The sequence below is a fragment of the Silurus meridionalis genome, chromosome 1 (genome assembly GCF_014805685.1).
Source record: "Silurus meridionalis isolate SWU-2019-XX chromosome 1, ASM1480568v1, whole genome shotgun sequence".
In the NCBI taxonomy this organism is placed as follows: Eukaryota; Metazoa; Chordata; class Actinopteri; order Siluriformes; family Siluridae; genus Silurus; species Silurus meridionalis.
The window spans coordinates 34,155,063-34,176,063 of record NC_060884.1 but is presented as its reverse complement, the minus strand read 5'-3'; the positions used below and the strand labels follow the sequence as shown (position 1 = coordinate 34,176,063).

Below are 21,001 nucleotides of genomic sequence, written 5' to 3'. Positions count from 1 at the left end.
ACAATCCACTATTCACACCTGAACTCCTTCCAGCCAATCACAATCCACTATTCACACCTGAACTCCTTCCAGCCAATCACAATCCAGCATTCACACCTAAACTCCTTCCAGCCAATCACAATCCACTATTCACACCTGAACTCCTTCCAGCCAATCACAATCCACTATTCACACCTGAACTCCTTCCAGCCAATCACAATCCACTATTCACACCTGAACTCCTTCCAGCCAATCACAATCCACTATTCACACTTGAACTCCTTCCAGCCAATCACAATCCACTATTCACACCTGAACTCCTTCCAGCCAATCACAATCCACTATTCACACCTGAACTCCTTCCAGCCAATCACAATCATTTTGTACAAATTTAAACAAATATTCTTGTGTAATTTCACAGGCTGATAAAAATGTATAACTGTGTTTGAAAGGGTCAAAGTTCAGTAGAGTTCATTCTCCACTGTCTAGACGGTAGATTTATCTTTGTTTTTAATGTGTTGTTAGAATTACATATTTTAATCTTCCTGTAGAATCATTCTTTTAAGCAGATCAAATTATTTCTTAATGCCACCTTAGAAAATATGTCTATCAGCATAAGGACCAGTGCTCATAACAACATCTATGTTGGAGAACATTGAAGAACATTAGTCAGTCATACTTACAATATACAATTACAATATAAATTTGTGCTCATTTAGCTACAAGGTAGTGATGTAGGTGAGAAGGTGAGGAGGTCTGGAGTGCAGTCAGAGTTCACTTTCAGCCTGTTCAATAGGGTTGGAGGAGGAGATCTTCCACTCCAACTCAGGGAAAGCAGATTCATAGAATTGGCTTTGTGCACAGGGACATTGTCACGCTGGAAAAGTCCCAATACTTTTGCAGTAGTGTAAAATAGTATTTACAGTAGTGCAGGTGTTGATAATCCAGCTCAGGTTAATGAGGTACAATATTAATACATCACCGCCACCTAATGGATAGTGTCTGAACTGCAGCTCGTACGTTTACTTTTACGGCATTCAGCATGAATAAATGCCCGCTGTTTTTTATTTTAGAGCTCAAAAGATTCATGGCCTGGATTCCACAAGGTGTTTCGGAGGTCCCGCGGAAACGAACGCATTACATGATTGGCTGGAGGTTCAGGCCTAGTTTATCTATAACTCTAACCCATCCCAAAAGTGGTCCTCAGGTCCATAAGCGTCTTCAACTATTAACATCACCGCCACCTAGCCGATAAAGCCCGAACTGCAGGTCTATATAAATACACTGCTGTTTCATTGTTGGAGAAGAAAACATCCAAAATTGTACATGGCATGGGGCTTGGACATGAACTCATCCCAAGATTTGGTGAAAATCTTCTGCTCTAACTTTAACCCCATCCCAAAGGTGCACTGAAGCCACCTCAGGTTAATGGAAGTCCATGAACCTGAGATTTTGAACTCTCATCCATCTGATTTAAAATCGAATGTCCGACGACGGAGCTACATGCGCCTGCACTAGAGACACTATAACGCCTCTAAACTTAATGTACCATCGTATATATTTCTAAAGGTGGGTGAAGAACTGAACATCTCACCCCCACAATCAGAGCTTCCAGATTGGATTAGTCCCTTTATGGCATCAGACCTCATTTGCATAGAACTGAAAAAGACCATCAAGACGATCTCACTCTCTCTCACTCACACTCACACACACACACACACACACACACACACACACACACACACACACACCCTTTTAATCCATTTTTTTTTTTTTTTTTACATTTATTTAAGAATAACTCGAAACAATCAATTTAAATGCTTTCATTCTCAATATCAAGTTTTTTATTGTAAGGGCCTCAGCAGTGGAACAAACCACACACACCTTTTTCATAGTTTTTCCGAGGAAGATAGAGGGGAAAAAAATAAAATAAAAATGACAGCAAAGTAAACATTTTTTTATTTTTATTATTATTTATGGAACCGGGGCATCACTAAAGCGGATCTTTAGCTGGGTAACACTTTTGGCACGTCGTGATGATGGAAACAAAACAACAACAACAAAAAAAAAGTGCCAAAAAGCTGATCACATGGAGAAAAACTGAATGATGCCATTTATAAAAAAAAAAACAAAAAAAAAAACAAAAGGGGGATAATATCTGTGATTTCATTTGTTTAAAAGACATGGGGGTGTTTAAAATGAGAACGTATGTCTTTCGTTAGGCCGTGCAATCACCTGACCGTGTCTGTCACTCTCTCTCTCTCTCTCTCTCTCTCACACACACACACACACACACACACACACACACACACACACACACACACACACACGGAGATCCTCCAGCAGACTCTACAGCCAAATACAAGTCAAACACTGGTCATTAGTAAGCAGCACAAACCTTAACAAACTGCTTCTCCTCAATAAATACCTGCTGAGAAGGTTCTGGAAACCGTTCTGTACCTTTTAAAAAATATATATATTTTTTAGAACAAACCATAAGGATGAGCTTGACGGTACATGAGAAGTGACCTGGGAAGACCTGCGAAAGCGTGACGAGAGGCCGAGACGACACCCACGTTCCCCCAAATAACCAAACCAAAAAAAAAAAAACCGTGAACAAGACATTCTGAATATTAATTAAGTGCACTTTCACAGTTCGACCGGAGTTTAGACGAAAGCCATCAGCAATCAGTCCTCCTCTTTCTCCTTTTCCTCATCATCCCTTTTTGTTCTGTTTCAGATTTCTTTAAATGTCCTAGAGGTCTGCAGAACCTCGAACCTCGAACAAGTGCGCTGTTTAAATGGGGGTACAAAAACAAACAAAAACAGGCATTCTTTCTTGATTTTTTTTTTAAATCCCTTAAAATAAATAGTGCTATATCTCAGTGCATACAAAAAAAGGGAAAAATTAACACTTATATGGAGAAGAACCGAGAGAGCGAGAGAGCGAGAGAGAGAGAGAGAGAGAGAGAGAGAGAGAGAGAGAGAGAGAGAGCGACAGAGAGAGAGAAAAAGAGAGAGCGAGAGACGAGTCCAGTGTGGTTTTATCTACTTTAGTTAGGCACAGGCACTCGGTCACCACAACTTTTTCCCCTTTTAGCCCATTTTACAATCCTTACACTGAAAACTTGATATTGTTGTTTGTAGTCACCGATTTCACCTTTTTTGTTGTTTTTTTTTGTTTTGTTTAAAGTGAAAAAAGTTCCACGTTTTGTTTTAGTTTTCTTTTCCCGCCGCCGTCGTTGCCGCCGCTCCGGTCGCCTCAGAGCATGCCGAAGCCTTTGGCGTAAGTGATGGCTTTGAGGAGTCTCTCTTTAAGTTTCTCCTTGGTGGAGTATTCGGGGAGGAGCAGCACGTTAAAGCACGTGTGAGACGTCGGTAACCTGAGGGCATTTCACAAACAAGACAAACGCGGTTTACTTTCAGAGAGGGGGGGGTTGTTTATCCGAGCTTGTCGTTTTCTTACATTATTAACGTACGAATATGGTATCAAAACAAGGCGCTCTCACTCTACTCGCCTGATCTGGCTCTCGAGGACTTCACCCTATTTTGTAGGTCGTCGTGTGAAAACGTAGATAAATAAAGTATTTTCTTGTAAATAGAGTGAGTCTGGAAACGTTTTGATACCATAATAATGCTTTTACTCTAAATGTCCCACTGATGATGAGGGTGTTTGTGTGGCAGCAGGGGGGTGATCAGGCAGGGGTTTGTGAATGTGGGGCAGAGTAATTTCCCCAGGCTCGACCCTCCACTCACAAACCCACCCTCGACCACACCCCTGCTGCGAATGCAAGGAGGAGCCAGAGGAAGTGAGGCTCCACCCTCTATTTATAAACCCCCAGAGTTGCCCACACCTCATCATCACTGTGACGCTACGCAGAAGATCTTGTTTTTACCTGTCCGAGTCAGGGCCGTTCTTAGCGATGATCATCTTCAGCTTGCCCAGGCCCCCCACCGGCGCTCTGTCTGTTCCTGTAGTGAACTGCAAAAACAACCTCTTCTGCTCCTGTCCGAATGAGTGCACCGTCTCCCAGAAGTCCCTGCGGTCAAACACGGCCAGGCGATCGTTAGCATCGTCGGTGTACAACAGAGGAACACAGAATGTATTTGTGGTGCGTTATACCAGAAACTGTAGTCTTTTTTCAATTCTGTGACTTAACATGAGCAACAGTCACTTTTTTCTTGGATGATACATAAAATATAATGAAATACAAAAGTCGTGGCTTCAGTGTTCCTGTCAGTCACATTCTACAGACCAGTGTAAAGGAAGGGGGCGGAGAATTGTAAATGAGGGAGAGGCTAAAAACAAAACAAACAAACAAACAAACAAAAACAAACCCAAAACATGTTGAATCACCTGATCGGTTGTTAGCAAGCTAATCATACCGTAAATCAGCTCCAAAAGTTGTGTGTGGGAAGGTTCTGCGTATTCAGAGTCGAGTGCTTTACATTCCTGGAATCTCTTGTGTCTAATTCACGGCTATACGGCTGTCTGATTATTCACGCGTCAAAGTTAGAATACATTTATATTTAAATAATGATTCTGGTATATTGTGGATATATTGCTGCATCAATAGTACACATTAAAGTTATAACCAAATTAATCAAAATGGTTTGATTTAAACGGCTGCAGAAGCAATCGGCACTTGATGCAGCATTTAAATGACTTGTATGAACTAACTCAATAAACCACGAGATTTAGTGTGTAAGTGTGTAAATAGGGTTTGTGAGACCTTTTAAAGAAATCTAAGACCTCTCTCAAAAAAACACAAATACGCAACTTAACCAAACCCTAGTCATTTTTTTCAGGTTGAGTATCGCTGGAAAATAAAACCCCTTTTTTACGTCTGTGGTACGATCCGAGAGATTCGCTCCAGTAACAGACAGCTTGATTGGCAGATTTAAAGTCGTAATACAGCGAATTATATTTGGATAATTTAAAGGGAGTTTCCACGGTGCTGTGGTTCTAACAAACAAACATTCTAAAGTGCTGCGAGAGCAACCATCAGCATCAGAGGTCAGGTCACATGGACGTTGGAAAATTAAGACATGCTTTAAATTATTTAAAACATAAAACAGTGAATTTAAGACATTTCACATTTTTGGACGTTTTGGGACCCACGGAAAACCCTGGTAAAACCTAAACCGGTTCAGGGTGACTGAGGAGAGCAGGGATATGACGTACTTAATGATGCGACAGTCTCTGTTGTAACCGCCGTCGTATTCTGTGGTCTCTTCCAGCGCTTGAAAGTCGAGATTCTGAAAGGGAAATAAACAGACCCCGGGGAGGGGGGAGGGGGTGTTACCCAAACAGGGCTTGAGTCGGATCACGTGACTGTAACCGTGTACGGCGCTCACTTACCCTGCTGCCACATATCAGCAGCTCGATTTCCTCCGGCCGGAACAGATACTTCAGTGGAGACTCGTTAGTGACCATGTGGAAGCCTCTTCTAAAGGCCTTGAACTGTTTCTCCACACTTTTATTCAGCATGTATTCGGCATAAAGTTCTACAAATTCCTGCACAGACACAATAGAAGAGGAAAAATAAAAACTGTGAGTCAAATAGAACCTGTGCTTCATTCACCCATTAAGGAGACGTGATACGACGGACCTTCCTGTTATCGCCAGTGACGGGGATTTTGTCTCCACCGTCCCTCAAGTCGTACATGAGAGGATTCCCAAACAGGTCCGTCTGCGAGATCTGGAAGGTGATCATCATGTCCTCCTCCACATTACCTTCATACTCCAGCAGTTCCTTCAGACTCTGATGAAGAACCTGATCAAAGCAGAAGAACGTTTAGATTATCCCAGACCTGACTTGCTTGTGTAAAATATTTGAAGCACAACAATCATACGTAAAAATAAACAAATAAATAAATAAATAAATAAATAAATAAAAACAAAACCCTGGCGCTCATGTCGTCTCTAAGCTTTTAGTGCTTCTATGGACTCAGCTTGTCACAAAATAGCCATAAACCAATCAAGGAATTTATTTATTTTATTATTTTAAAGAATAATGACATATACGATTTGTAGCTAGCAATGTAAAAGACATTTTCACATAAGTGTAAAAAACAAACAAAACCAAAAAAAATCCACTTTATATTTTTGCTATCTGGGATATCTAGAGTATGTGGGGCTGGATTCTAAATTTGCATATTCATGCAGATTCATAAAACCCGGTGCTTTTATTCGACAGTAAAGATAAAGACGATGTTTAGAAATCTTTTTTATTTAATTATTATAAAAAAAAAAAATAGTTTGCAATTTATACAGCTATAAATTTTAAATGCTTTTCTGGACTGTGACTGGTCAGAAGGTGTTAATTGATTTTAATGACATATTATAGCACTCCTATCGTTTCTATGGGAGCAGCTCCATTATAATTATCAGCTCATTTATAAAAACAGGCCCAATAAGGAGTCATCTCCAGAGTCTCAGCCAGTCTATCCACTATACGCAGAGCCTCAGCCAGTCTATCCACTATACACAGAGTCTCAGCCAGTCTATCCACTATACACAGAGTCTCAGCCAGTCTATCCACTATCGCAGAGTCTCAGCCAGTCTATCCACTATACACAGAGTCTCAGCCAGTCTATCCACTATACACAGAGTCTCAGCCAGTCTATCCACTATACACAGAGTCTCAGCCAGTCTATCCACTATACACAGAGTCTCAGCCAGTCTATCCACTATACGCAGAGTCTCAGCCAGTCTATCCACTATACGCAGAGTCTCAGCCAGTCTATCCACTATACACAGAGTCTCAGCCAGTCTATCCACTATACAGAGTCTCAGCCAGTCTATCCACTATACACAGAGTCTCAGCCAGTCTATCCACTATACACAGAGCCTCAGCCAGTCTATCCACTATACACAGAGCCTCAGCCAGTCTATCCACTATACACAGAGCCTCAGCCAGTCTATCCACTATACAGAGTCTCAGCCAGTCTATCCACTATACACAGAGTCTCAGCCAGTCTATCCACTATACACAGAGTCTCAGCCAGTCTATCCACTATACAAAGAGTCTCAGCCAGTCTATCCACTATACACAGAGTCTCAGCCAGTCTATCCACTATACACAGAGTCTCAGCCAGTCTATCCACTATACACAGAGTCTCAGCCAGTCTATCCACTATACACAGAGCCTCAGCCAGTCTATCCACTATACACAGAGTCTCAGCCAGTCTATCCACTATACACAGGTCTCAGCCAGTCTATCCACTATACACAGAGCCTCAGCCAGTCTATCCACTATACACAGAGCCTCAGCCAGTCTATCCACTATACACAGAGTCTCAGCCAGTCTATCCACTATACACAGAGTCTCAGCCAGTCTATCCACTATACAGAGCCTCAGCCAGTCTATCCACTATACACAGAGTCTCAGCCAGTCTATCCACTATACACAGAGTCTCAGCCAGTCTATCCACTATACACAGAGTCTCAGCCAGTCTATCCACTATACACAGAGCCTCAGCCAGTCTATCCACTATACACAGAGCCTCAGCCAGTCTATCCACTATACACAGAGTCTCAGCCAGTCTATCCACTATACACAGAGTCTCAGCCAGTCTATCCACTATACACAGAGCCTCAGCCAGTCTATCCACTATCACAGAGTCTCAGCCAGTCTATCCACTATACACAGAGTCTCAGCCAGTCTATCCACTATCGCAGAGTCTCAGCCAGTCTATCCACTATCACAGAGTCTCAGCCAGTCTATCCACTATACACAGAGTCTCAGCCAGTCTATCCACTATCGCAGAGTCTCAGCCAGTCTATCCACTATACACAGAGTCTCAGCCAGTCTATCCACTATACACAGAGTCTCAGCCAGTCTATCCACTATCGCAGAGTCTCAGCCAGTCTATCCACTATAGAGTCTCAGCCAGTCTATCCACTATACGCAGAGTCTCAGCCAGTCTATCCACTATACACAGAGTCTCAGCCAGTCTATCCACTATACGCAGAGTCTCAGCCAGTCTATCCACTATACACAGAGTCTCAGCCAGTCTATCCACTATACACAGAGTCTCAGCCAGTCTATCCACTATACGCAGAGTCTCAGCCAGTCTATCCACTATCATGAGTCTCAGCCAGTCTATCCACTATACGCAGAGTCTCAGCCAGTCTATCCACTATACACAGAGTCTCAGCCAGTCTATCCACTATACGCAGAGTCTCAGCCAGTCTATCCACTATACGCAGAGTCTCAGCCAGTCTATCCACTATACGCAGAGTCTCAGCCAGTCTATCCACTATACAGAGTCTCAGCCAGTCTATCCACTATACACAGAGTCTCAGCCAGTCTATACACTTTATCTTCAGCCATACTAAGCCCTCATTTCGCTTTAAGTCAGTGTTACCGGATGGGAATCTGCGAGGTCCCGGAAAGTTCCTTTCTTCCCCATGAGCTTCCTGTACACCACCATGGGGAAATGAACGTCCAGGATGCAGTTATTGTAGATGGCCAGGCCCAGGACTATCCCGATCAATGTGAACTGGCCTTCGTTCTCAAGCGACGAGGGGTTGAACCAGAAGAGCTTTGTGCTTTCGTCGTAGGTGAACATGCCTGCAGAGGACAGGGACAGAACACGCATGAGGTACGACCACATACATTTACACGAGAACTAATTGACTGACATTTAATTAGTAATCATACTCTACCATAGAGATCGAACTGATTTATCGGTTTTGCTGATTAACTGGCACTAATAATTGATTTGCTGGAACTATCAGCAAAAATCCATACAGATAGTTTTTCCTGGTTGCGTTATACGGTACGAGAACTGCATCTAGATGCGAATCACTGATACTACATGCTGTTAAATAATATTAAAAACTGTTTTTATTCATTTTGGATGTAACATTTATTTATTTGGAGTGTGTATTTTTAGTTTGAATGCATTTCATACTTTCCACAGTATTAATATAATTTATATATTCATATTTACTGTTTTTTTTCTTGTAATAAAGTTCAGTAATATTTTAAATGGAGTGTTATGTTTGTTTTTTATCCAGTATCCATTTTACAAACAGTATTGGCAAATTCAGTATCGGCTCAGACATTTGCGGCATTCAGACAACCTCCACTGTACAGTCGAGAAACAAACAGGCCGTAGTTGATTAGTACCTATATCTGGATTGAAAATTTCCTCTACTACGAGCTGAAAGAACTCTTTGGAAACTCCTCCTTCATCAACACCCTGTTCTCCTTCAAACTCCACGTACAGCTGTTTCTTCAGATCGGCCGGGTTCTCCATGGCGATCATCTCCAGCTGAAATCAAAAACCAATATTAAGCACCTGTCAATGCATTTGTAACATTTTGATGCAGATTATTGGTGTATGTGCTCATTAGCTAGCATGCGTGGGACTCACCCTGACGAGCGCGTCGTCGATGACGTGGTCTCTGCGCACTTTGAGACGCAGGTAGGGGTTGAGCTGCTGTCCCTGCACCAGGCTGTAGAGCGCCGTGATCCTGCGCTCACTGTACATACGGATGCGGTTGTCGTAGTAGAGGCCCAGGTTCTTGGTGACGGCGTTCAAGATGAACGGGCAGGTCATAAAGGAAAACTTGCTTTCCGTCTCCACCTTGAAGAAGGTGTAGTCTTTGTCCATTTCCAGCACGTCGTTGAGAGGCTCGTTGATGAACTCGTCAAAAGGGATGAGCGGGCTGCGGCAGTCCGAGACACGTACGCCGAGCTCCGTTTCCAGAGGGTCTACACGAGGGCCTTTCTTGGCGCGACGTTCCTCGCCCAATAGCTCCTGCAGCGTGAGTTCACTCGATTCCGCTACCGGCTCGTCGTCTTCATCCTCGCTGTGCCCCATGTCTAGGTCACCCCCTAAGATGTTGGCGTAGTAGACCACCTTGAGGCACCTGGTGGCCGCCACGACCCCGTCGTCTTCGTTGACTAGGTTGTCGCTGTTGAACTCGTTGCTGATCACGGTGTACGTGATGAGCTGCTGGAAGGTCTCGAGGAGACGCCGGATGTGCTCCGTGCCGTGCTGTGCCCACAGTCGTGCCAGCTTGGCCAGAGCAGGGAGGGGCAGCTTGCTCATGGCCTTGCAGAACTGCGGCAGCGCCATCTCCAGGTACTCAGGGCTGTGCAGGTTGCTGTTCTCCATCACGATTATAAACACGTTGAGGTAGTCATGATTGGCGGTGTAGGTGTTGTGGTAGGTGAGGTCGCACTCCACGTTAGGCGACAGATACACCAGGGCGTTCAGGAAGGCGGCTTCCACCTTCTCGTTGGAAAGCAGCCTATCATAAACTCTCCGCACCGCCTCAATGTCCACAGACACCTCCACGGGCTTCCGGGCATCGTCTCCGGACGCTCCTTCGCTTGAGGACGCCGCATCCGAGTCTACTTCCATGGCGGTAGCGGCACAAGCCGCGGCAGCCTCTTTCTCGTCCTCATCTTTATCCTCGTCTTTGGCCTGCAGCGACTTCAGCTCCTCCTTGGTGTGCTGCTTGGCTTTGCGAAAACTCTGCACCAGACTCTCTGCGTTTGAGAATACCCTTCCTATCACACGGATCAGAGGGGAGTAATCCTCCGTCTCGCCGCAGATGGCCAGGATTTCATACACCTTCTCCTCCGTCAAGTAATTTAAATCTGAAATGTTACAGAAAACCCATGACAACCACGACAAAACAAAAACAAAACACCTACCCAAAAAAGAGGTCCTACGCTTTACCTCTAAAGTCTTCCCTGGCGGGAGGCAGGTCTTTGTGGTTCATCTTCCCGTTGCTGCAAGCCGAAAAGTTGTGAGCTCCTTTGGCACTGTTCTCCGGGAAAGCCGAGCTGGCGCCTTTTTTGGAGGGATGGGGATCACACAGTTTGGCGTTATTTTTATACAGCTCCAGGGCCTTGAGGGCCGCTGCATTGTTATCCATGCGCCGGAAACCCGGGGAGGAGCCACAAGCCTCATTCGTGCAGGCCTCATTTCCACAGCCCTCGGTTAACTGGTGGTAGTAGCGCTCGATTAGATGTTTTGCAGCCGCTCGCTTCCTGTAGCACACACACACACACGCACACCGGACAGCGATGTATTAGTACGGTTCGAATCGGAGAGTCTGTACGGTGCAATCAGGCTGCATACGTCACTTCAGGACTTCAATCAATGACCGGAGAAGCTTAAGCGTCGAGGTGACCACCAAAGTGAGTCTTTACGTCGAGAACAATTACTCTAACAGATGCTCTTTATACGCCATGCGAACTGACTACTTCTGCAATAAATATTTCATGCTGCATGCATTATTTGCTCCTGATTCCATGTAGAAAGACAGGAAATACTGCCTTTTCGCTTCACCGTACCTCACTGACAGAAAATACCATCCAACATGCTACACGTGTCCAGTTTTAGCTCTGGAAAGAACGAGTGGTAATAAAGTAGATGTTTGAGCAGATACTTACATTAGACTTGCTTAAAGTTTCCAAAGCCGGACTCCTTCTCTGAACTCTAGAGGGAACAAAACGTGGTCAGGAAACAATCCTGTTGATGACGAGAAGACCAGTTAGAACTGAGCCAAAAAGCACAACTTTTTATTCTGAAGTGGCCCTTGGTGTGAAACAAACCGCATGAACGCCTTGTTTGATTGGCTCACAGTGGTACGGACGAATAACAGATCGCATGTCTACAAAAATAACTTCGGATCTGGTCTACACGTGATCGGTTCTTTGATCTCTATGAATGGCAGTAACAGACAAATCTTTTCACATAAAATAAATGCATTTACAACCCAAATTGTAGTGTTTGAAAGTTAGCGCCCGCTGCACCCCTGCCCTGCTTTCTAGCTGAAACCCACCACCATTTTATAATTTATCAACAATTTCTTCTTGTAAGTCATTGACCAACATTGCTCTCAATGACTAATCCCCAATCAGCATTGCTCCCAGAGACCAATCCCTGACCAATATTTTCCTGTATGTATATAGCATGTGTATTGCCTGTATAATCTCATATAGCCTCGTCTACAGGATAAATATACAGTTTTGTTATTTATGTCTGTACTTTTGAAAGTCACTAAAAGCTGGAACCAAATTCTTTGTGTGTCAACACACTTGGCAAATAAACCTGATTCTAATACTCAATAACTAACCACTGATCAATCTATGATTGAGAATGTTTTCCCTTGTCAATTCCTGACCAATATTGCTCTTAATGACCAATCCTGACCAACAGTGTCCCCCAAGATCAATCACTTAGCAACAGTGTTCTCATCACTCCATGATTAACATTCTCAATGACCAATTACTGACCAATCCCTGATCAACACTGTTCTCCCTACAGGCCGACTAATTGATAATCAGTTTCGCAGATAAATTGGCACCGATAGTTGGAACTATCAGATATTGGCCATTATACCAATAGTATTTCCGGGATGTATTAAATACCACAAGAGCGGCCCCTAGAGGCCAATCACAGATACCACATGCTGTTAATCATTTTGGAGTGTTTTTGCTTTATTTTATTTATTTATATACATACATACATACATACATACATACATACACACAGTGTTTTTTTCCAGTATTCATTTTAAAACAATCATTTGATTAATCGGTTATCAGCAAGTATGATTCAACCTTGCTATCAGTATCTGTAAAATTCACTCTGTAAAATCGGTCGACCTCAAATTCTCACCGACCAAAATCTCTGATCAACATTGTTTCCACCGACTAATACCTTTTCCTAAATGACTGTAAAAATTCCATTTGATGATGTTCAACATTTATGCATCTATGCAGGGTGGAAAGACCCAGCTGGGGAAGTGTTCTGTGTCTGAACTATGACTTTTCAATCAGAAACCTTAATCACTGACTTGTGCTGAATCTAAACGTATACCAAATACACATATTACATGCACCACCATTCCATGTTGATTCAAGACAAATTTTGCGAAATCACCATGGCGACTATGAGGATCACATACAATAGGGAAAAAGTAACTGCATAAAATCTGACCTCAGCACAGATTTACAGCAATGCGCTTATTAACACGTTGTTTCTATAGCAACCATTCAAAACTGCTTTGTAAACGGATATTGTTAATACAGTAACGTTTTCTGTTTGTCATTGCAGGAATAATCGATTACAGACTGATTCCTGATCAACGCTGCTGCCCTCACCAACCAATCCCCGATCAGCGCTGCTGCCCTCACCAACCAATCCCCGATCAGCGCTGCGGCCCTCACCAACCAATCCCCGATCAGCGCTGCGGCCCTCACCAACCAATCCCCGATCAGCGCCATGCCCTCACCAACCAATCCCCGATCAGCGCTGCTGCCCTCACCAACCAATCCCCGATCAGCGCTGCTGCCCTCACCAACCAATCCCCGATCAGCGCTGCCCTCACCAACCAATCCCCGATCAGCGCTGCTGCCCTCACCAACCAATCCCCGATCAGCGCTGCTGCCCTCACCAACCAATCCCGATCAGCGCTGCCCTCACCAACCAATCCCCGATCAGCGCTGCTGCCCTCACCAACCAATCCCCGATCAGCGCTGCTGCCCTCACCAACCAATCCCCGATCAGCGCTGCTGCCCTCACCAACCAATCCCCGATCAGCGCTGCTGCCCTCACCAACCAATCCCCGATCAGCGCTGCTGTCCTCACCAACCAATCCCGATCAGCGCTGCCCTCACCAACCAATCCCCGATCAGCGCTGCTGTCGTACCCTGTATGTATGTGACAAATAAATTTGATTTTGCCCTCACCAACCAATCCCCGATCAGCACTGCGGCCCTCACCAACCAATCCCCGATCAGCACTGCGGCCCTCACCAACCAATCCGCGATCAACGCTGCTGCCCTCACCAACCAATCCGCGATCAACGCTGCGGCCCTCACCAACCAATCCCCGATCAGCACTGCGGCCCTCACCAACCAATCCCCGATCAGCGCTGCCCTCACCAACCAATCCCCGATCAGCGCTGCTGTCCTCACCAACCAATCCCCGATCAACGCTGCTGCCCTCACCAACCAATCCCCGATCAGCGCTGCTGTCCTCACCAACCAATCCCGATCAGCGCTGCTGCCCTCACCAACCAATCCCCGATCAGCGCTGCTGTCGTACCCTGTATGTATGTGACAAATAAATTTGATTTTGCCCTCACCAACCAATCCCCGATCAGCACTGCGGCCCTCACCAACCAATCCCGATCAGCACTGCGGCCTCACCAACCAATCCCGATCAGCACTGCGGCCCTCACCAACCAAACCCCGATCAGCACTGCGGCCCTCACCAACCAAACCCCCGATCAGCACTGCGGCCCTCACCAACCAATCCGCGATCAGCGCTGCGGCCCTCACCAACCAATCCGCGATCAACGCTGCTGCCCTCACCAACCAATCCCCGATCAGCGCTGCTGCCCTCACCAACCAATCCCCGATCAGCGCTGCTGCCCTCACCAACCAATCCGCGATCAACGCTGCGGCCCTCACCAACCAATCCGCGATCAACGCCATGCCCTCACCAACCAATCCCGATCAGCACTGCCCTCACCAACCAATCCGCGATCAACGCTGCGGCCCTCACCAACCAATCCGCGATCAACGCTGCGGCCCTCACCAACCAATCCCCGATCAGCACTGCGGCCCTCACCAACCAATCCGCGATCAACGCTGCTGCCCTCACCAACCAATCCGCGATCAGCGCTGCGGCCCTCACCAACCAATCCCCGATCAACGCTGCTGCTCTCGATAACCAATCCCTGATTAACGCTGGTTTCAAAGACAATCACTGACCACTAACTTCATCAACACTGCAAATAACGGGCCACTGAGCAAATCCCTGATCAAAATAAAATAAATAAACTGATAGTTTGACACCAAAACAGTGTGTGTGAGAACCCGGACGTTTATAGCTGCTATAACCTGAACTAGAACAGGAAGTAACAAACTGCTGAACATGCAAGTCTGTGTGTGTGTGTGTGTGTGTGTGTGTGTGTGTGTGTGTGTAAAACTTCTGCGTGTGTTAAATAACAAAAAGGGGGACAAACCGCAATGACACCAGATGTGTGTAAGAAAACAAAACACACGCACCATATATCCTCGGTGTCGCAATGGAGAACGTGTGTGTGTGTGTGTGTGTGTGTGTGTACAGAGTGTAAGCTGATTCCCATGGAGGACACGGGGGTATGACTGTGCACAAACACCTCCAGCAAACACACCGAAACAGCAAACCTCCACAGAACCAGGCGGGGGATGAAGTTCAAACCCCGGGGTTGTTCCTCTTGAAGGAGAAAGCAGTCCCACACCTCGGGCTGAAGCTGTCAGCACCTTTAAACCGGGGAAAAGCGACAATAATAGCCGGCGCGATTCGGCTAGTTCGCACAACAACCCAGCTAGCGAGCTAGCATATCAGGTGTTAGCTAGCTTAAAAAAAACACCACAGCAGCCTGTACTTCCGAGTCACGAAATCTCAACGCGATCTCACTCTTTATTGCGGTATTTACCCCGAATAAAACCAGAAACCGCGTCTCTAAACCTTTATATATTTATCTTTTACTTAAACCTTCTCAGTATATTAGCAAAGAAACAGACCGATTAGCTGACACATTAGCTAGCCGCCCCTCCTCCCCCTCCTCTCCAGCGCCTCCTCGTGCGCGCGCAAATAATAAAATGTGTGTATACAAATATACATATATATATTTATATTTATATTACGTTATTTCGATGTAAAATGCCCCGTTGTGAACGCGTCTACCTCTGTAAATGCTCTGTTCGGGGTCAATAAAATCCCGCCGCTCAACATCACCGATCTCCCGCAGTCCCGAAATCCACTCGCGCGCCTCAACTCCGGTGCCTGTACACAACATCCTCCGCCATCTTGATTCGGCTACCAGGGGGGAAGAGGGGGGGGGGAATGCATCCCGGGATGCAACGCGTTCTACCCGGAAGTGGGTCACTTCGGAGCGTCACGCCGTGCCGCCATCTTGGAAAGGGCTACACCATGTCATGGTACACGGGGGTCAATTCGATTCCATACGATTTGTAGAGCTCTTCTATCAATGAAAATTGTCCCAAAGCAGCTGCACACAGATATATTGGAGCCTGTTTCATCCACGTAAAATACAAAGTTTGCCTAATTTCGACTTTATTTCCTCGCAATTGCAACTTTATTTGAAAGTTTGAAGCTGTTGGTGTATGAACGAGGCCTCCTCTGCTTCATCTTCACTAACAGCTTGTGTCAGTCAATACACTTGGCCAATAAACCTGACTCTGACTCTGATCTGTCTTGTCTTGTTCCATCTCCTCCAGAGCTGATTGTTAGACAGAGTTCTCTCTTGGGATCAGGGGCTTGGTTTGATACCATGCAATTCTTCAAGTAACAAGATCTCACGGTTTGTGAAACCACGCCTAAAAGAGTACTCTATGATTTTATCCATTATTTCACAGATTGATCTATTGATTGTAGACAATTTAATTTTCAATGTGGTATATATATATATATATATATATATATATATATATATATATATATATATATATATATATATATATATATATATATAAAGTCGCAATTGCAAGAACAAAACTCGTAATTAGGCAAACTTTTTAATGTGGCCGAAACAGACTCACATTCAGATAACTATGTTACAAAATATGAATGTATGTTAGTACCTATACGTTTAAGGAGAGAGAGAGGGAGAGAGAGAGAGAGAGAGAGAGAGAGAGAGAGAGAGAGAGAGAGGGAGAGAGAGTAGCAGTTCGTTAGAAATCATTATTTTTACATAAACATTAAAGACAAAAGTGTGATCTATATTATAATTTTATCTCCACAGCTTCATCACCTTTCACTGAGCCAGAAGTGGTGAGAAAAAAACCTCCCTGAGACTTCATTAGATAAACAGTTGAGAGCAACCAGACTCAAACAGGAACTCATCTTCATTCTCATCTTCATCACTGAATGTCCATTCATTACAGTTTCATCATAGTTGGTTATCACGTGTTCACTGATGGAGACTCGTGGGTAAAATTGTTCATGGTGATTGTAGTCCTGAGGAATTATAGCAGACTTTATACTAATTACACTCTAATTCTAACTTCATGGTTCCCGAATATAACATTCCACAGGAACCTTATGGATCTCCAGCGAGTGTTTTCCAGATAAAGAGAAGTCGATCCAGAGGAAGCGCATCAGTTCCTTCTATTTCTATGGAACAAACTCTGTAATTTGAGAATTTCTTTGACCAAACAAATTTATAAATATCTACATGTTCCAGTTTATTCTCATTGAAAAATCCACCCTTAGCATGAAGAACAGCTGCACACACTCAAATCAGTTCAGCAGAACATCAGAGAAATGCTATGAAAAAATATCATGATGTAATTTGAAACCATACCAGGATACAAAGGTACAATAACTGTTCTTTTAGAGGTACAAACATCAAGGAACACGAATGTACCAGTGTTTAGAGGTGTGCTGCTCTACCTGGTGAGCATTTCTACTCCTGCAGGTACATTCCTGTACCTTGATTTTCTATGTGCGTGTTACAGATGATTTTATCTCTCCATTGACTCCACACACTCGCTCTGGCTACTGTAGATCTGCCCATACCAACATGGCGGACTCGCTGTCAGTAGCAAAGTGGCTAATTTGGCGTCAAAGGTTCACATTTATAACAGGCTCAGTCCTAAACGAATACAACACGCACTAAATAAAGAGTGATATCTGATTCATGGTGATGATGTCCAGCACTTGTGTTTTCAAGGTTTAAAAATGACAATAAAATTCAGACCAATAATCAGTTAATTCAACACAATGTTTTAGTGTAAATCAGTGGTTCTCAAACTGGTTTTCTGCCATTCCCCATTTTTAGGGGGTGGATTTTCAAGGCCCACCTGTCCTCCATCACCCCAAAAAATGTTAATGAAATACTTCAAATAGTACATTTATTGAAATATCACGTTCTAAATAAATAACATCAAATAGCAAGTTCAAATATAGAGAAAACTAAAGTGTAGTTTCATTAGGTTTCTAAACTGATGTTTTATTTTATTTGCATGAATGACCAAATAATTTTTTTTTCTCTATTTTTAATAGAGAAAATCATCAATAAAGATTAATGAAGTACACAAAACAAAAGTTAAATAAATCCCGCTGTAACCTGTAATGTCTTTATTCCCCACTAGAGGCGCGCGCCTCACACTCTGCAAAACCACTGGTGTAAATGATGACGTGTTTTTGTATTTTTCTTAGACGTGTGTAATGACATGACATGTCACCAGGTGGCGCAATCCGCATAAAAAACTGAAATTAAAGTAAGAAAGAGAAAACCCCATCGGCTGTTGCTAGAGACAGCGGTGTGTTGATGTATCCGCCGTATTGGAGAGATATGAAGATGAATCTGAAGAGATCTGAAGGTCAATGCAGGACCAACCTGGAAATCAAAAGGTGGTAAAAATTCAAAATACGGATTTACAGTTAATGTTCTAATGCGACAGCCAGATGTGGTAATATTTAGATGATGTTTTCAAACACAAGGTGATGTAGTTCATCCATAATGCAACACTATAAAAAGTAGCGATGTGAACGTTTCTTTTTAATTTCCTACACGTCTTTGGGTGCATGAAATTTGGCCTTCACTTGAACTAGGAGCTCCAAACCTGTTCCATCATGACCATACCGCTGTGCACAAATCCAGCTCCACGCAGAGCTGCGTTCCATGGGTTGGAAGTTGTGGAAGATCTGCTGTAGAGCTCCAACCCTATTGAACTTGAATAAATGTGAATGCTGACTGCACCCCAGACCTCCTCACCAGAAGAGGGAAGTAATGAGGCACAAATACTTCGTTACTGTATTTAAGTAGATTTTTCGAGAATCAACATTTTACTTCACTATTTATTATTTGGACAACTTTTCTCCCATTTTCACACCAGACTCCAAACTTTAAATCTAATTGGTGACGTCAATATTTTTCAGACCGGTTTCAGACCATCAACCCGTTTCTCGTGATTGAGCAGCTTTTCTGGATACATTCATTAGAGAACATTTTTAATAATTTGGTGTTAATATATTAATATGACGTGAGGTTCAGTTACAGCGTGACACTAAAACTGGTCGTAATAATCACTACTTTTTACTGAAGAACATCTCAGAGCCCAAACTTCTGTACCATAACTTGAGTGAATAAATGCAGTGAGAACTTCAACTTTTAAAACATCAGTATCTGCACTACTACTGGAGTGAAGGATGTGTGAACCATGTGCTCCTCACCTCACCTTCATCAGTACCTGAGGAACTAACACCCTTGTGTCTTCTCAACAAAATCGAGTGGAACATCTTCCCAGAAGAATGGCTCTTACTTAAAAACCTCTAACCTTCTTACTGTAGTTCATGAATACCAAATGTATCTCCACTCCAGTCCCATCAGTAAACTCTTCATGTCCTCCTCCTGAAATAGGTTTTCAGAAATACCCGTATACGTGTGGTTCAGACGTCTTCTCACACGATTTTCCATGTATGTTGTATTTACAGGTTAGTTTCAGCCACAGTGTGATGATTTCACGTGTCTGAAGCAGGCAGTGATTTAATCAGTCGTTTCTTCACGTCGTCTCAGAGAAGCATCGTGAATCTCCACGTCGTTGCAGGGTTTTTATGGTATCTTGTCGTCCCTGGGACACGGCAGGTCCAGAGATTTATCTGATCTGTTATTTTTTCTCCAGGCGGCTGTAAACCTGGTGCTCGCTGCGGGCCGGACGGCCGGGACTCAGGTTTACTGCTGCACTTCTGAGGAAAGTTGCTGAAATGAAAAAGTGAAATGTTTCAGAACAGAAGTGCAGAAGGAACCTGATATTCACAACATTTCACTGAGACCTGAAACTGAAACCTAATATTTCTATTTCTATCATAAACTGGAGAATAGATCAGTTCACTGTTCTTTCTTTCTTTCTTTCTTTCTTTCTTTCTTTCTTTCTTTCTTTCTTTCTTTCTTTCTTTCTTTCTTTCCTTCCTTCCTTCCCTCCTTTCATCAATCCCTCCTTCCTTCCTTCCTTCCTTCCTTTCATCAATCCCTCCTTCCTTCCTTTCTTTAGTCTTTCCTTTCTTCTCTCTCTTATTTTGTCTTTCCTTTCTTTAGTCTATCTTCCATCTGTTTTTCCATCCATACATCTTTCTTCCATCTTTCCTTCCTTCAGTCTTTTCTTCCTTTCATCTTTTTTCCTTTCTTCTGTCTTTCTTCTGTCTTTCCTTCCTTTCTTTCTTTCTTTCTTTCTTTCTTTCTTTCTTTCTTTCTTTCTTTCTTTCTTTCTTTCTTTCTTTCTGTCTGTCTTTCTGTCTTTATTTCTGAGAATAAGAGTATATTGTCTCTGATCTTTCAGACAGTATTCAGATGCTACAGTTATATTAATCACACTGTTGTTCATCATCCTGCTTTTCTCTCACTCTTTCTGCCCTGCAAAGTCACGAAAAGCAAAATGATTCACTCTCTTCTTCCCTCCTTAATTCTTTCTCCCAGCCTTTTCTCTGTAGTGAATAAAAACACAGATAGAGGATGGAGGTGGAGAACGAGGGATTATTACTGATAGAAATGGACGCAGCAGTGCTGTGAAGAGTAACGAGGTGACAGGAAGTTGATGTAAAGCTCTGAGAAATAACTTTTACACCACTTCCTGATTAAACTCCAATATTACACACACACACACACACACACACACACACACACACACACACACACACACACACACACACACACACACACACACAGCCTTCATTAAAGCAACAGTATGTTTGATTTTGCAGACACACTGTTTATCCTGACGGACGGACGGATTTATAGTTGCTGGAATTTACACATTGACTCCACCCACCATCCAGATCCACCCACATGAAGCCCCGCCTCCAGAAGCCCACAATCTTGATGTTGAATTTTCTCCATTAAAGCAGCAGTTTGTAATATTTTAAAGATGTAAAATTAAAGTTTGAGCTCAAGCAGAATGATTCCAGATTGGATTTGTACCTTCTTTACTCGACCCACCATCCATCCATCCTTCCTTCCTTCCTTCCTTCC

General features: G+C 43.7%; 1 protein-coding gene across 2 annotated transcripts; it reads right to left on the bottom strand.

Annotated features, from left to right (window-relative positions):
• Nucleotides 1–1,926: 1,926 nt before the first annotated feature.
• ube3a (ubiquitin protein ligase E3A) lies at nt 1,927–15,832 on the bottom strand. 2 transcript variants are annotated; one of them, XM_046845376.1, is made up of 11 exons: nt 15,697–15,832; nt 11,403–11,481; nt 10,684–10,997; nt 9,367–10,601; nt 9,120–9,264; nt 8,353–8,558; nt 5,592–5,756; nt 5,342–5,497; nt 5,165–5,238; nt 3,876–4,019; nt 1,927–3,362 (listed from the first exon to the last, which is right to left on the bottom strand). In XM_046845376.1, coding segments are annotated over exons 2-11 (2,562 nt in total). In that variant the 5' UTR covers nt 11,405–11,481; nt 15,697–15,832; the 3' UTR covers nt 1,927–3,241. The 2 variants fall into 2 exon arrangements, with proteins under 2 accessions (XP_046701332.1, XP_046701341.1); XM_046845385.1 differs by having other exon boundaries at nt 11,403–11,448.
• Nucleotides 15,833–21,001: the final 5,169 nt, after the last annotated feature.

Bases quoted from the DNA above. Each gene is read 5' to 3' on its own strand.
- ube3a (XM_046845376.1), bottom strand. The intron at 5,239-5,341 runs GTAAGTGAGCGC...TTTCCCTTTCAG, and splicing joins TGCTGATATGTGGCAGCAGG to AATCTCGACTTTCAAGCGCT. The intron at 3,363-3,875 runs GTAAAAACAAGA...AAATGCCCTCAG, and splicing joins AACGGCCCTGACTCGGACAG to GTTACCGACGTCTCACACGT.